Source organism: Thalassophryne amazonica, chromosome 3 (assembly GCF_902500255.1).
Source record: "Thalassophryne amazonica chromosome 3, fThaAma1.1, whole genome shotgun sequence".
In the NCBI taxonomy this organism is placed as follows: Eukaryota; Metazoa; Chordata; class Actinopteri; order Batrachoidiformes; family Batrachoididae; genus Thalassophryne; species Thalassophryne amazonica.
Window position 1 is genome coordinate 53,756,153 of NC_047105.1, and position 16,253 is coordinate 53,772,405.

Genomic DNA, 16,253 nt, shown 5'->3' on the forward strand with positions numbered 1-16,253 from the left:
AATGCAGCAAGTACGTATATATATATATATATATATATATATATATATATATATATATATATATATATCGTAAGTGTGGCATATACACACACATACACATTTCCATTTGATCCATTTGAAAATTCAGCTAAAATGTGCTGTTGAGCCTCAGTTGGTGATTGTTTTTTGCCATTTCTATGGCAGTTCTTCTGTTCCTGACCAAATGTTTCATTACATTGTATAGAAATGTGTATCTTGCTTATATTTGGGTGGATGGACAGAGAGTTGCACTATACAGTAAAACTTGCATATAATGGATTCAGGTGGACCAGCAACTTCTTTCCATTAATAATCGAAATCCATTACATGTATAAAATGGACAAAATCTGGTATGTGTATATAACAGATTAGTTACAGTCAGGAGGCACCGAAGGATCTACAGGTAATCCTGAGTTAGGACCTGCCTGATTTAATGACCGGGTCAAAACTTCATCTGAAAAATTAACGGCTGCCTTAAATAAGTGCCGGGCTTTATGTGCATTGAAAAGATTACATTTGGAGGACTCATTCTTTTGTCTAAGACCACAGCAGAGTGGTACCTTAAAATCGTAAAGCCTGATTTATGCTTCTGCAACTCCGTAATTCTGTGGCCATGCAATGATGTCAACATGCGTGTTAATCTTTTAAAGTTCTCCGTCATGTCTTTGTGCAATTTGTCGCAGGAACAGTGGCTTTTTATGGATTAATTTGTCCCTCAATGAGCTTCTTTATACAATCATCAACCAACAACCCACATACAATTTCCCTCCATGAATTACGGTAAGTGAACTTGGCTCCCACCAATATTATAGCTGCAGTCACATGTTGGTGTGACAGACAGTAAATGAAATGCTGCATTCTTTAAAATGAGAGGATGACTGAAACCTCCTCCACCACACAACATGAGTGTTTGTGGCAGCTTAAATTTAAAATTTTCTGCTGTTTTTTGCAAACAGGACATTGATTTTTCTTCAATAGTGGTCAAAGTTGAAGCTTGAGAGATTAATTTAATGTTTGGGACACAACATAACTAATTAGATGACTTAATCCAACCTCAATAAAATGTCTCATGTATTTCAGATATCCAGATAAGAGTTTGGATGATAACTATTGCCGTAACCCAGATGCATCTCCGGTCCCCTGGTGTTACACCACTGACGCTGCAGTGGAGAGGGAGAACTGCGAGATCAGCAAATGCAGTAAGATGTTCCTTCCATTACAGGAACACAAATGCAAATGATAAAACTAGTACTATAACTGTAATCATATGGTATCCCTGTTTAATGTTGATTGTTCATACAGAGCTAAATAACAGAAATAATTAGATAATTATAGAGAGTTTTTAGAAATAATTACATAATTATAGAGTTTTACCTTCACAATGGAGTTTTATCATTCATGATTGTGTGATATATATCACAGTATTCAATTTCCTCTCTCTTTGATTTTAAAGGTGCTATCGTACACAGATGTTTCTTTATGATTCAGGACATTCTTTTACATGAAATTTCCTTTTCTTTTTTTTCTCTTTGCTGAAATTTTAGTTTTGTTTCACTGACTTTTTAAAAGGACTCACTCAGCTATACTCTATAATGTTATTATAGGGGGGAGGTGATGGTCTAGTGGTTAAGGTGTTGGGCTTGAGTCCAGAAGATCATGGGTTCAAATCCCCGCCTGACTGGAAAATCACTAAGGGCCCTTGGGCAAGGCCTTTAATCCCTTATTGCTCCCGGTGTGTAGTGAGCGCCTTGTATGGCAGCACCCTGACATCGGGGTGAATGTGAGGCATAATTGTAAAGCGCTTTGAGCGTCTGATGCAGATGGAAAAGTGCTATATAAATGCAGTCCATTTACCATTTATTATGACTGTATAAGTAGAAGATTTAAATAAATGCAGAAAAACATAAAGTTTGCAGGCACAGTATGACAGAACATTACATTTAACATATGGCTGGTGTAATACAAAACTTACTATTATTTGTATTTTCCTGGGATAGTCATTAGTTTGAAGTCAGCAGTACTGCAAACATGAAACTCAAAATAACCTCAAACGGGCTTCTCATGTTTTCTCCAAAATTTCAACACAAGTTGCGTAAGATGACATTGGCAGCAGCGCAGGCATTTCCAAAGAGAGCAGAGATCACAAACACAAAATAAGTGTTAAAGAGCCATTATAGAACCATTTTCTGTTGCACTTAAGTGTGATCAAAAAAACAGTACATTTAATTGTCCTTGTGATCAGCCTGTCAATGAAAACCAAATAAGATTAAACAAAAAAGAAAAATCTGATATACCATGGATCTGTGTTGATTTTGTATGTTTACAAGGACACAAAGTTTTTTCCTACTTTTTTGTTCATTGTCACACTCCAGTGAAGCATTGTCTTACTCGAGGCCATCAAATATGGCCATTGGGTTTTGCGAAGGCTTTTCGTCTGTCCGTCCATCTATCCGTGCTCAGCATAAGTCCAGTCCTATTACTGCCAGACTCTTGAAATTCACAGGGAACATACTTAGGACACAGACCTTGGACAAGTTTAAAGATGGCTAACCTTGATGAATGAATTTTAAGAGGTATTTTAAGATCACATTCTGTTTCAATGTGATCCGTTTTGTTTTTGAGTGACATGGGTGACAGCCAATCAACGCTGTTTTTGGAACCTAATAACACCTCTGCACTTATTTAGAAGACATTTCGCATGATGATGTCACTTCCTGGTGTAGCTACTTGCTAACAGCTTTGTTTTTGGTATATTATGTAAAAGCTAGCAAGACATAAACACTTCTAAAACTGAAAATGCTGTTTTTGTAACCTGATAACAGCTCTGGAGTCATTTATAAGACATTTTGTGGACATTGGCTTGCACACTATTTTTCTCTAACTCAAAGTTAACTTTCTATTCACCCTATTGAGATTTCCCATAATCCCTTGTGCACCAGAGAGTCACTGCAGTCTAAACAGCATATAGAATCCACATGACGACAACTGCAAATGAACATTATACTACCAAAATGTCATTTTTTATGCTTTTCATCACATTAATAAGAGACTGCATGCATGAGACCCTGAAAACTTGCTAAAGCAAATATTACAAATACAGTAATCCATGTTTGCTACGTTTAATCTGCGTGGAATATAATAAACACAAAACATATTTCAGATATTTTTATATATATTACTCTGGAAACAAACAGTGCTGTAAAAGACAATAAGCAGGACGTTAAAGAGCAAACTCCACTTTTCCCCACAATGACATGAACAGGAAGCGATCGCAGCTCACAGCAATTCCCATTGAAAATAATGGAGAAACAACCCGAGCTTCTTGCATGTTTATATAAAACAAACACAATAACAACATCTAAAGACCCAGATAATATATTCATCACAAGCGTTTTAGGCACAGTATGCAGAGTTTTATGGTTCGATGTTAATGCTGTTATTTGTGTGCAGCGGTTAAAGTGCAGCCTTATCAGATCATTGCAATGCGTTTCTCAATGTTACCGACATCTCACAGAGCGGTGACCTCTCTGAAGTTTTGCGAGATTTTGCAGGATTTGACACGTCAATGGGGCAAATAGAGTTAAATTTGTCTCATTCATAACTGCAAATGTTGTGTGGGCTGCCGAAGAGGAGGTACTGCTGGCCCACCACCACAAGATGGCGCCCTGCTTGAAGTGCGGGCTTCAAGCAGGAGAGGGCGTCAGAGCGACCAGGAGTGACAGCTGTCACACATCATCCGTACCAGCTGTCACTCATCCACTACTCATCACCACCACCATAAAGGCCGGACTGCAACTCCACCTCCCCGCCGAGAAATCAACTACCATTCAGGTAATTTTCTCTGCTGACTCAAAACATTGAGTAATAATCTGAACTTCTTTGCAGCCGTTTTCCTGTGGTGTTGCCTTATCTGTGGATTGGCGTTTGGTGTGATCAGCGACGGCTTCGCTTCACACCCCAACCAGATAAGTGGTTAGACAGGAGCTGCACGAGTGTGTGTTTGGAGGTGGAGGTGCTCCCTCCTTACTGAATACAGACTGTGGGATTACTGAGTGTGCGACCTCACACTCATCAGGACTGTCTCTGTTCTCTGCCAGTAGTACCGGATCTGACTGCTGAAGACAGCGGCCACATGGGGCGCAGGGCTTGGCGGCTCCGGTGTTCTTCAGCTCCGTTGGTGGTGGAAGCTGTGTGGGGATCCGGCTCTTCTCTCACCAGGCGTCTTCTATCGTCGAGCCTGCCCACACGTCACCTGGTGTATGATTGACAGTCACTATATTGTTATTGTCTGTACGTCGTTGTGTGGTTCACAACATTAAATTGTTACTTTTGGCTTATCCATTGTCCGTTCATTTACGCCCCCTGTTGTGGGTCCGTGTCACGACACTTTCACAACAGCAAATGCACAGAGGGTGAACGACAAATATTCCTTGATTTGCACAGCATGAACAAATGATGATTTGAACATATACAAATTGTATGTAAGACATTAGCATCTTAATAATTAATTAAACAACTACAAATTTTAAAGAACATAATGCTCATACGGCCAAGGGTATTTTAACATTGTTATCTTTTTAAATTCTGATCACTTGAATTGCTTCAGGTCTTGCAAACAACTTTATTTTGTTCCATTTTAGAGGATTTATAACTAAAAATCTCCACATTTATTTAATGATTTCCCATGAAGTCATTCAGTTGCACATCACCTCCTTTTGTATGTGTCTTCATGCTGAATAAAATACTGCTGCAGAACCAAGACTTTGGCTTAAAGGAATAACAACCAAATTCAAGACTTTTGCACCCACAACAGCGTATTATTCCCCCTCATAAGATTTCCATATGCATTCTAGTTCTTCTATGGTCCTCAGGATACTAAATATTGTTTATTCTAGAAGTTACCTGTGAAACTAATGTCCCTTCAAACTTTCAGTTGAGGTCCCAAAGATCCACCCACGTTCCAGCTTCACCACTAACTGTTTCCGAGGTCGTGGAGAAGACTACCGCGGTAAAGTGAATGAGACCACATCAGGGATCCCCTGTCAGCGATGGGACACCCAGCAGCCTCACGAGCATCCCTTCTACCCAAACACATACGAATGCAAGTAAGTGTGGAAGCAGTGACCATAAGACATCGGAGGAGTGAAGTAAAGGACTTTATGTTTGGAATAAATGTGAAAGACTTACTATTATTGTTTTTATTTTTAGTTGTACAATATCTCAGACTTGAGTTGATTTTATAGGGCGGAGTGGGTCATTATTTTGCAAGTAAAAAGTCAATTTAATTTTTTTTTCATTTATGCTTTTGTATTGAAATGAATAGTTGAATTGTTCATTAAGTTGTGCTGGTCACAACATTAAACCACATCCGGGACTGTAGGTGCTGGCATAGCCTGCAGATAATTAGGTGGGGTTAACTGGCACTCAAGACACTTTAAAAAATGCTTTCCAAAGCTTGACACTGGAAAAGCAAAATCTCTTGTCTGCATTCTGTGGGAGTACCTCTGTTACTGCCATCCATCAGAGGAAGGCACATGTTGCAAAGCGGATGGAGAAAGTTATTCTCATCCTTGGAAAAGAAGAAACCTATGGAGAGCACTCTGTGTTCGGTCACTGGAGAGGGTGACTGGTGCAGTACTGAGGAGTTGTCTACTGCACAGTGGCACCCAGGGTTGAACTTCATGCAGGTGCACACCTAGAATATCAGCAAGGACCATCTTGGCGAGTCGATACACCTAGTTTAGTTTCCACATACCAAGGATATGTTAGTTGATGTGACAGACTGGCTTCTTCTGATGGTGTCAGATATCACCTCTGTAAATAAAAGTATTATAATTTGTCAGACTCTGGCAAACTTTGGGTGTGTTGTCGGTTGTCTCACTGTATATTTCTAATTGTGTGATTGATGACTCTCCAAGGCTTGACACTTCTCAAGGGTAATTTATACACAACCAGAGGCAGTCACAGAGGTGGTTAGGAGGGCTGTATCAATCTCCAAGGTTCTGACAGTCATGCTGAAAATGGCTCAATACTTTGCAAAATGTCAGGGACTACTAGTTGGTGGGTACCGGTGTCGTGATTCGAGGTGGCTTAGCACAGAAGGCTGTAGGAGCCATATGCAGAATCAAAGACACAAAGCTTTGGAGTGAATAAAAGGCTTTATCTGGTGTTCTAGCAACAAGGTTGGTACACAGGATAACAGTCAGTGGGGTGGAGATAACAGGCAGGTAACAAGCTGAGGCGAGGTCCAAAAAACTAGCAAAGTTCAAACACACAGCTTCAAGGAGTTCACAAGGCTGAGACAGAGGGAGAGTCAAAAAACGAGCAGAGTTCAGGGATACGGGAAGGCGGAGATCAGAAAACATAAGCAAGGTCAAAAACACAACAAGGCAAAACAGGACTATGGCATGAGGCTGGAATGTGAAATAATTCATCAAACTGGCAAGGAACTGTGGGACTGTGAGGGCTTAAACAATGGGCAGTGTAATCAGGGTGTGATTGAGGAACAGGTGTGAGGAAGGTTGTGGAAGGGACATGACTGAGAAACACAAAGGCAGGTGCGAGAGGGTGAAGTGACACAAAAAGCAAAGTAAACCAAAGCAAGAGAAATAAGTGACAGAAAAACCCAACAGTGAAAAACATGACATGCCCAAAGACCAACAATAATTAACGTGAACAAAACAAGGGGGCAGTCTAGGAAATAACGTGACAAGCCGAAAGGAGGACAACAAGAAAATAAGACTACAGCCAAAACTAGTACAGAACTGACAATGGCTAAAGTATAAATGTGAATACAATAAATGATAATAAAATGGCAACACAAACTATTGACTAAACAGGAAATAAATGATGAACAGAAAACAAAACCAGAGACTACAGAATACAAATAATACAAAGAATGATTACACAACAAAGAATAACTGATAAACCCAGAAGGAAACTAGTGACAAAAGCATTACAGAAAGAAAAGAAATAAATAGAACCAAACTGAGACTAAAATGTCCAAAGTATAACCATATGAAATATAAAACAGTACAATCCTCAGAGGAAGCCTGAACATGAACAAGGGATAAACCCAGACATGAACCCCCGGCCGGGGCAGAACCTGACATCTGGTTCCAGTATCCAGAGCTGCACAGATGGATTTGGTACTCCAACACTGGTGATGTAGCCAAGACAACTAATCATATTCTTGCTGGAAGATGCAAGAGAATTTTGCAGAATTGCAGAGTCAATAGAAGTGGCTATTTTGTGAGTTCTGACCATAGCCACTGGTAGCTTCCCTAAGGATTCAGTTAAAGTTTGACAAGTTGAATGCCTCTTAAACCAGCATATTGGTGTACTTGCACAACCAATATCTTATGGCATTTCAGAGCAAGAAAACAAAAAGTATTTTGGATCAAAGCATTTTAAAAGTATTTATGATACTACAAGCAACTAGATGGTATATTATACAAAAGATAAGACGCTGTGGACCCTACAGGTTTTTTATCACTGTAGAAGGAAGACCAAATTGACACCCTTCTAAAGGTCCATCAGAACATCACTGTCATCAACAAAGAAATTGATGACAGATTTGGAGACATCAGATAGAAATCTGACATTGCTCCCCTTTCAAAGAGGAAGCCATTATTCTAAATGGTGATTAAAAATGCTAGACATAAGGTTATAGGTGATCACCAGGTTAAATGATAAGCCTTTATTTAATGTCAAATTTGGATTCATGGCTTACGTCTTGGTCAAGATTCTTTTAATGTGGTGATAGAGTTTATGTTGAACATTGTAGCTTCCCTCACAAGCCTATTTTATGCATGGGGACTCAGTTTTTGAGGATAACCAACCCCTGACAAATTTGCCGTACTGTGCCACACTCTTTAAATTTCTTAATCATTGATTTATCTTTAAATATCCAAGGGATATTTAATTCTGGAGATGAAATCTAGACCTATATTTTACTGGCTTGTAGGAGAAGAAATGGTGAAATAACACACTTAGTCATGGAAGAGCTCTGTAGCCAAACATCCATTAACTTTTGGTCCTCTAAAAATGCAGCACAACACACAAAATGTGATGCAGTTTCTGTGGCATTCATCAGATTTGGATATAATACCCTCAAAGTACAGCAGTCTGTGCTGAGAGCTCCTATTCATTGGTGCCAAATCTAACATGAATGTGTGTTAAATGCATCCAGGGGTTTGGAGGAGAACTACTGCCGTAACCCAGATGGGTCCGAGGCTCCTTGGTGCTTCACCTCGGTGCCAGAGATGAGGACGGCTCTGTGCTTACAGATCAAGCGTTGTGCAGATGACATTGAAGCTGAAGGTACAGCTGTGGCTTTATTTTACAAAATAAATTACTGTCAAGAAGACACTGTGTTGCTGAGGATTAACAAAAAAAGCTGAGGGTTAACAACCGCCTGAAAGCTTAAGCGATGACACATCATTTCAGCACAGCATCATGATTCATTAATGCCAATGAAATTCTTCTGTACTCCCCCCCCCCCCCCAGACTGCTATCATGAGAATGGAAAAAACTACAGAGGCACAGTTCGCAAAACCCGTAAAGGCATCATCTGCCAGAAGTGGAATGTTAACACACCTCACCACACCAAGTATGACAATGTGCATAGAAAGTTTCATTTATCCAACAAGTTGATGTTGTTTGACCTTTGCAGACATTTTATATCTGCAAAAACTAAGTATGATTTTTCAGGATAAACCCAGGAACGTATCCTAATGCCAACCTGACAGAGAACTACTGTCGCAACCCAGATGGAGACCAGCACGGACCCTGGTGCTACACCACTGACCCCAAGACGGAGTTTGACTACTGTGCCATCAAACAGTGTGGTACAGAGCTTTCTAATCTGTTCTAAAATACATACGGCCATGTTATACACCTCTTTATCAAGCTTATACAATTCATCAGGAGTTTTCAAAACAGATATCAAAGTTTGTAGCCAATAAATACCTCATATGTCGGAGGACAGAGGTGTTTTGTGATGCTGATATCTTTGCAGGAGAATAAAGGTTGAAGGTGATCATGAAGGTGAAAGATTATGAGGGAGCATCAGCACTAGGCCCCTGAATGCTGACGGGGATGCCCACGCTTCACTGGCTGCAACAGATAGATGGTTATTTTAGAGAACTGGGGATCGACCAGTTGTCTGCCTGGATGGATTCCATCCAAGACCTATGGCAGTTCCATGGTGTGGTGGATGTGGCAAAGTGCAGCACCAGTGCATGCTCCCAGAATTCACTTGACTTGATACCAGAAATCACAAACCCTGCTTCTGGAGATCACCTGCCCTGAATGTTATCCAACTCTCCCTTCTCCACCAACTACTAATGAACAGGTGTCACGTTTGTTCGGCCAGTCAAGAGCTCAGAAATGCCAGATTTGACTAATCAGCTGTGGCTGGAACAGGTGCACATGGAAAACATGCAGGCCATGTGACCTCCAGAAACATGGATGATGATCCCTTGCTGTAGACACCGATGACACACGCACACACGCACGCACGCACGCACACACGCACGCACACACACACACACACACACACACACACACACACACACACACTCATCTTCAACCAGTTATCCAAGATTGGGTCGCGGGGGGTTGGGGACAGGACGCCAGTCTGTCGCAGGGCCACATACAGACAGACAAACATATTCACACCTGAACGCACACCTACGGACAATTTAAAGATTCCAATCCACCTAACCTGCACGTCTTTGGATGTGGGAGGAAGCCGGAGCAGCTGGCGAGAACCCACACAAACACAGAGAGAACATGCAAACTCCACACAGAAAGGCCACAGGTGGGAATCAATCCCATGACCTTCTTGCTGTGAGGCAACAGTGCTAACCACTAATCCACCGTACTGCCCTGATGCTTTAAGTCAAAAGGCGGTCTTTTTTCCGGAAAATTTCTTCTAGAAACCAAAGTCTAAAATCATAATTTCTGGCCTAATGTTTGCTTCTTGTAGAATTTCTGCATTCACAGTTAGAGAACTGTGGGATTTTGCTGATCTTTAATGTGAAACAGCACCCATACGTAAGGGTAAAAGTTAGCTCATGTGAGATTTTTTTTATCATATGACCCCTGTAAAGTTGTGTCAGTTTAATGATTCACATGTTTCTTGATGTTTTCAAACAGCTGGAGAGAGAGTGGCTGTGACAGAACCAGTAGGTGGGTTTTTCTCTAAATAGAAAGCATCAATTCCATGCTGACTGCAAGGTTCTTATATTTTAAAAAGTATACGTTTTGTATGATTTATGTGAACATAGAGAAAGTTGTGTTTAATGAGTGCGGGAAGAGAGACGATCGTATACTGCGCTCACGGCTTCGTATTGTTGGTGGGATTCCTGGGAATGCGCCATGGACAGTGAGCCTCAGAGACAGGTTAGTTTAAGATATGTGGGGTTTGAACTGGTCACAAACACATGAACCCAAAATTGTTGTCTGTGTAATCTCTGACCTGTTGTGTGCAGAAGAGGAAATCATTTCTGTGGTGGATCCCTGGTTAACGCCAGATGGGTGATCAGCACCAAGCAGTGCTTCTCCTCCTGGTAAGTTTTTATCCATTTTAGATGCTAAATTCAAAGACTGATACTGTGTTGATATTTGCATTTGCTATTTGAAGCTATGTGGACCTGCCCGGGTACTCGGCCATGTTGGGGACAGTGTACCGTGATCCCCAAGAAGGAGAGCCTGATGTACAAACCATTCCACTCACCAAGATCGTCTGTGGGCCCTCTGAGTCTCAGCTGGTCATGCTACAACTAGAACAGTGAGTATTATCTGCTGTGTTTACATATCTCACACACACAGATGTGTCCACTCTGACCGCAACAAGCTTTTTTAAAATTGAGTATCATACAAGTTTACATGTCGGCCACTGGAGGTGCATTCTGAGTGCCAGCCCCGGATAAATGAGGAGGGTTACGTCATGAAGGACATTCAGCATAAACTTTGCCAACTCAAACATGCAGCTCACAAATCAGATGTTCTATGCTGGATCATTTCTGACCAGTGTGAAAAACAGCCACCACCAGTATGGTTGTTTGACAGCAGGCAGTATTCTACTGTTGGGCAAAGAAGAAAGATGGAAGAGAAACAAGATCTCTGGAAGTCGTTAGATGAGGTGGTAAAGAGTATACCTAAGGAAGAAAGAGTGGTGATTGGGATTTCAATGGGCATGTTGGTGAAGGAACATGGGTGATGATGAGTGGTAGATATGCTATTAAAGAGAGAAATGTGAAAGGGCAGATGTTGGTAGATTTTGATAAAAGGATGGAATTGGCTGTAGTGAAGGTGCACACAGGTGGACTATGTCCAATGTCCAAGAGATGTAACCTGAAAGAGATCAACTGTAAACTGGTGGCAGGGGAGAGCATAGCTAGTCAGGTCCATAAATATTTGGGCAGTGTGCCTCTGTACAACACCATAAGGAAGTTGAATTGAAACAACCAAGATGTGTTTTCATTGTAGATTTGCACCTTTAAAGCAGGGGTTTAACAAAAAAATAACTTTTAAAAAATAAATACCACTCACAGGATTTGAACCTATAAGCTCCGATTACCAGATGGAAACTTTACCACTGCACTACAATCACTGTCTTATAACAGTATGAAATGGCTAAAATCAACAAACAGATAAACGTATTTTTTTAAAAAGAGAAAAAGCGCTGTGATAATTGACCAAACGGCATTTGTTACGGCGTATTTCTGCTGATATGTGACTGAAACTGGCATATTTGTCGCATTGTTGGCTTGTTCTGCGGTGCGCCGCTCACAGCCCTCACAGCCTGACACACGTGTCCTGTCAGATAGACATGACATTCAGATCGCATGCTGCATGTCCACATGAAGGTCCGTTTCTCCAACCCATCGCAAAAGCAATATATGTTTTTATGTATTTGCACATGATGACAGCAACCACACGCATGCGCGTGTCCGTCAAAACACGGGACGTGTGCTGTAGCTGTGATGTCCAGGACCATAGATGTCTCAGCAACTGTTGGCAGCCAGCCACGCCCCCTGTCCTGTCAGCGCACAGACTAAGATGTCACTCTGTGGTCAGATGAGAGGCACCTCGCCTGAGGGAGGGGCGCGAACCACACTCACACATGTGTTGGGGGGGAGCAGGGGCACGCAAAACACATGCACACGTGTTGTGGAGGAGCCGACACTCTGGCATGCCACTGTGCACTTGGCAACTCCACAGTCATGGGGGAACTTAGACAAATTTCACATCCAGCTCAGCAGTGATTGTCTGCTGACTGTTTTTGTGCTAATAATGTGAATGGCCACATATATTCTAAGTCCAAACGAGCAGTGTTAGATGTTCGTGCGTGTCACCTGGAATTTGGCCGACACCTGCCGTGAGAGGGTTCGATGGCTCTCACAGGGCACACTCTGTCTTTCAGCCGCTGGTGTGCACAAATAGTTGTAGCAACAGGTGTACAAGGCGTTGGAAGCAACTATGATTTTATGCGTATTGCATACAATTCCTGCTTCATGTGCACTTCATGCACATTCGGCCACATTTGTACTGTGTGTGAAGGGGCCCTAAAGAAGCACAAGGGTGTCTAAGATGTTTGCACAGTGCAGTAAATTCTTAAGATAAAATAAGAGTTGCAGGTGTCTCACGGATAAGAACTATTTCCAAATATCCTGACGTTCTTTGAGTCAAATAGAATGAACAGTAATAACAATAATGAAAAGAAGAATGCATTTCATTTCTAAAATACAGGATAACAATCAATAACAAGCAGTAAAACATATTCGGGATTAAACCAGATAAAAAGTATGGCAACATATTGGAAAAGTTATTGTGAAAGGAACAGTAATTCAAGGTAAATCCGTTTTCAGATATATTGCATATTCAAACCTTGAAGTTATCTATAATAATCTTAAACAGTGAGTAATTCAAAATGCCTTTAAATGAAATAATGACAAGTCAGAGCATCAGTTAATACTCATGAACTGAAATTTAATCTGGTCATAATTTACAAGTAACAATATCTGGAATTCTAATTTTGTATGATCAATCCTGATTTATCGCTAATTAAATTCCACCCTTGGTGGAACAGTCTTACCCCTCAGAATGTAATTTCAGTTATCTTGTAGCATGTAGCTCAAGAATATGAATCCTCTGAATCGAGGATGACTGTCTTCCCTCTGCAGAGCTGCACAGTTTAACGAGCGCGTCTCTCAGATCTGTCTTCCTCCTGAGCGTCACACTGTACCAGAGGAAACAATTTGTGAGATTTCTGGATGGGGCGAGACAAAAGGCAAGTGTGACCATAATTGCATCTAAGAGACAGAGACGTTCACACCATTGAGCCATGAATGCCGTTGGTGTTTCCAGCCTCATTGAACATCTGTCCACCTACTCTGTTTTCTTTGCCGCATATTTTCTGCTAACTTATGTATATTGTCTTTCTTCCTTCCTAAATGTTTTCTAGGGTCTGGAAATGAGACTGTCCTACAAGTGGCTCACATACCAGTAATTACTAATAAGGACTGCAACAAATACTTCCGTGATCGTGTCCGTGAGAATGAAATGTGCACAGGCACCTTTCATGGTGGCGTAGGTGCCTGTGAGGTAGGTCACCGTGCAAAGGTGTACATGTGTATCAGTTTTTTGTCCATACGCTCACACCTATGTATTGTAGATGGCCTAAAAAAAACTCCATTTATTGAATATTTTGTGTCATTTCCTGCAAAAAAATGTACCCAATATAAGACAAGGATTCATATCTTTTCACAAAATAAAATCCGTACCCTGTTGGACATTATATGTGGACAGGAAATGATGCGACTGCAACATGTTTCCAAGCATAGACTATATACTATAAAACGGACAAACCCTCTGTGATGTTACCCATAGGTTTTCTGAAGAGCCGTTTTAAAGCTCAAATAGTGTGGCTCTGGATGTTGCCATCTTGGCAGTGCCTGACTCCCCTGTAAATGGGTAAAGAGGTGGAGCATCCACATCTCAGAGTTGATGCAATTTCACTCAATGGAAATACTGGAGCACCGACTTCTGATGGTCCATTAGTACAAAGACTCCCAAAATCTCCCAAAATTTCCTGTATAATTTCCTGTATTGCTTATTGTGTTGGTAGCATGGCCCAAGCAGAGGGTCACCCCTTTGAGTCTGGTCTGCTTGAGGTTTCTTCCTCAAATCATCAGGGGGAGTTTTTCTTTACCACTGTCACCTGTGTGCTTGCTCTAGAGGTTGGTAAGGTTAGACCTTACTTGTGTGAAGCGCCTTCAGGAAACTTTGTGATTTGGCACTATATAAATGAAATAAATTGAAAAATAAACTGAAATTGAAATTACAATTAATCACTCAGCAAGCCATATTAGCTCAAATATTTGAAATAAAATGCTCAGAAAGGACAAGTACCTGTCAGTCCACAGCTGTTAGCATTCTCTGCTAGTGGGTCCCTGGAGGCTAGACTCCTCTCAATGGCACACAGCTGTCACTCAAAGCAACTAGACCCCCAATTATTCACAACGATTAGTCACAACTTTATGGCTTACGAGTAAAATACCTTAAACTGATGAGTGATAATAATAATAATAAGAAAAAAAAAAATCATCCCTGTACAGCTGTCATGAAGGGGGAACCTAGCCATGGTCACCAAAACCATTTCATGTAGCAGACTGTAAACATGTTTATTTTTCCTCGAAAGGTGGTGATTTTATTATAGGGATCACTAGGGAGTGATTTGCTTTTGGAGTCAACCTCAAACAGTCAATCAAGGAACTGCAACTTTGTTTTTTTACTTCTGCTTTGGCTTAATTTCTCAGCACTGGAAGTTGCTGCTTGTTTAGAACTGGACAGATAAAAGCAGTAATTCCACAGTGTTGTTGTGGTGTGTCTGCAGAAAGACTATGGCGGACCATTGGCGTGTCAGTACAGCGACTGCTGGGTGCTGGAGGGTGTCATCATTCCAATGAGGCGCTGCGGATACCAAGGGCAGCCCAATATCTTCATCCGTGTTTCGTACTATGTGGACTGGATCAAGAAGGTCATGGAAATGGCGTAAACAGCTAGGTGACGAAATCCAATGGGGACTGAGTAAATCTGCTTATTACCAGCTTATCATGCAACTGTACATGTTTTCCCCTCTGATATGTTCCTTTTACAGTGCAACTGTTAGTAACACATAAGTATTATTCTTCATAATATGCACATATAACTTGGAAATGTATTGATATACAGTATCACAGGTTGTCTTTTGTTTCTGTAAAACGTTCAGAGAAGATACATCAACTTGTTATTTCTAATTAAAATTTGTTATTTAAAGGGCTCATGTTGTTCCAAATGTTTCAGCTACAATTTACAGTGGAATATATCACGTTTGTATTAAACTCCCTCAACACGCTGACTATGTAGTGTAGAAACTCAACAACTATAAGTACCAATTTAGTGTTCAAGTGGTTTGTTTGGACTTCTGTGACATACATGCAGGGGTCCATGTGTGAACTCTTGCTTGCTCTTTGAAACACACCTGCTGACTCATCTACTGGAATTTTGACTATCTATTGTATTTTTGAGTCACAAACTGCCTGTGTGACACCTGGTGACTGTAATAGCTAAAAATGTTTATATTGTGCCATTGCATCAATTTGAATCCATCAAAGCCTTTTTCATGCTGTTCCTAGCCTGTGACTGCAGTTAGTGAGTGAGTGAATAGTTAGAAAGATAATGAATGAACTCACCACCTCTCCATTTTTTCAACATAACTTAAAACAATAAAATTTACCATCTTGTACGTCTTCAACTTGCAAAAAACACTTAATGGTGATAATTGGATTAAAATTTAAGTGTGATGCACCACATTAATCCACAAAGTAGCTTTGTTTTGCTAAGGCCCAATAAAACAAACAAACACATAGTTTATCATACTATGGGAGATGATGGTCATAGTGTTATGGCGTTGGGCTTGAGACCAGAAGATCCTTGGTTCAAATCCAACCTGACTTGGGCAGGTCTTTAATCCCCTATTGCTCCCGGTGTGTAGTGAGCACCTTGTATGGCAGCACCCTGACATCGGGGTGAATGTGAGGCATTATTGTAAAGCACTTTTGTAAAGCAGAGTTTTTTTGTTTTTCTTAGAAATAGGTACATACATGTCACTTCAACCTAAAATCGACACATACAGCACCTGCATACCAAGTGAGGAACTGAAAATATCAGCTATTTTTTAAATA

General features: G+C 40.9%; 1 protein-coding gene across 2 annotated transcripts in view; it reads left to right on the plus strand.

Moving 5' to 3' along the window:
* The window catches only part of mst1 (macrophage stimulating 1), a 30,746-nt gene extending 15,393 nt beyond the window's left edge, over positions 1-15,353 (plus strand). For both annotated transcript variants that reach the window (XM_034166298.1, XM_034166299.1), the window contains 12 exons: positions 1,099-1,217; positions 4,952-5,123; positions 8,210-8,340; positions 8,527-8,629; positions 8,731-8,867; positions 10,180-10,212; positions 10,311-10,425; positions 10,515-10,592; positions 10,667-10,813; positions 13,212-13,318; positions 13,493-13,632; positions 14,924-15,353. In XM_034166298.1, the coding sequence (XP_034022189.1) occupies positions 1,099-1,217; positions 4,952-5,123; positions 8,210-8,340; positions 8,527-8,629; positions 8,731-8,867; positions 10,180-10,212; positions 10,311-10,425; positions 10,515-10,592; positions 10,667-10,813; positions 13,212-13,318; positions 13,493-13,632; positions 14,924-15,085 (1,444 nt within the window). In that variant the 3' untranslated portion in view covers positions 15,086-15,353. The remainder of the gene's footprint in view (positions 1-1,098; positions 1,218-4,951; positions 5,124-8,209; positions 8,341-8,526; positions 8,630-8,730; positions 8,868-10,179; positions 10,213-10,310; positions 10,426-10,514; positions 10,593-10,666; positions 10,814-13,211; positions 13,319-13,492; positions 13,633-14,923) is intronic.
* The last annotated feature ends 900 nt before the right edge of the window (positions 15,354-16,253 follow it).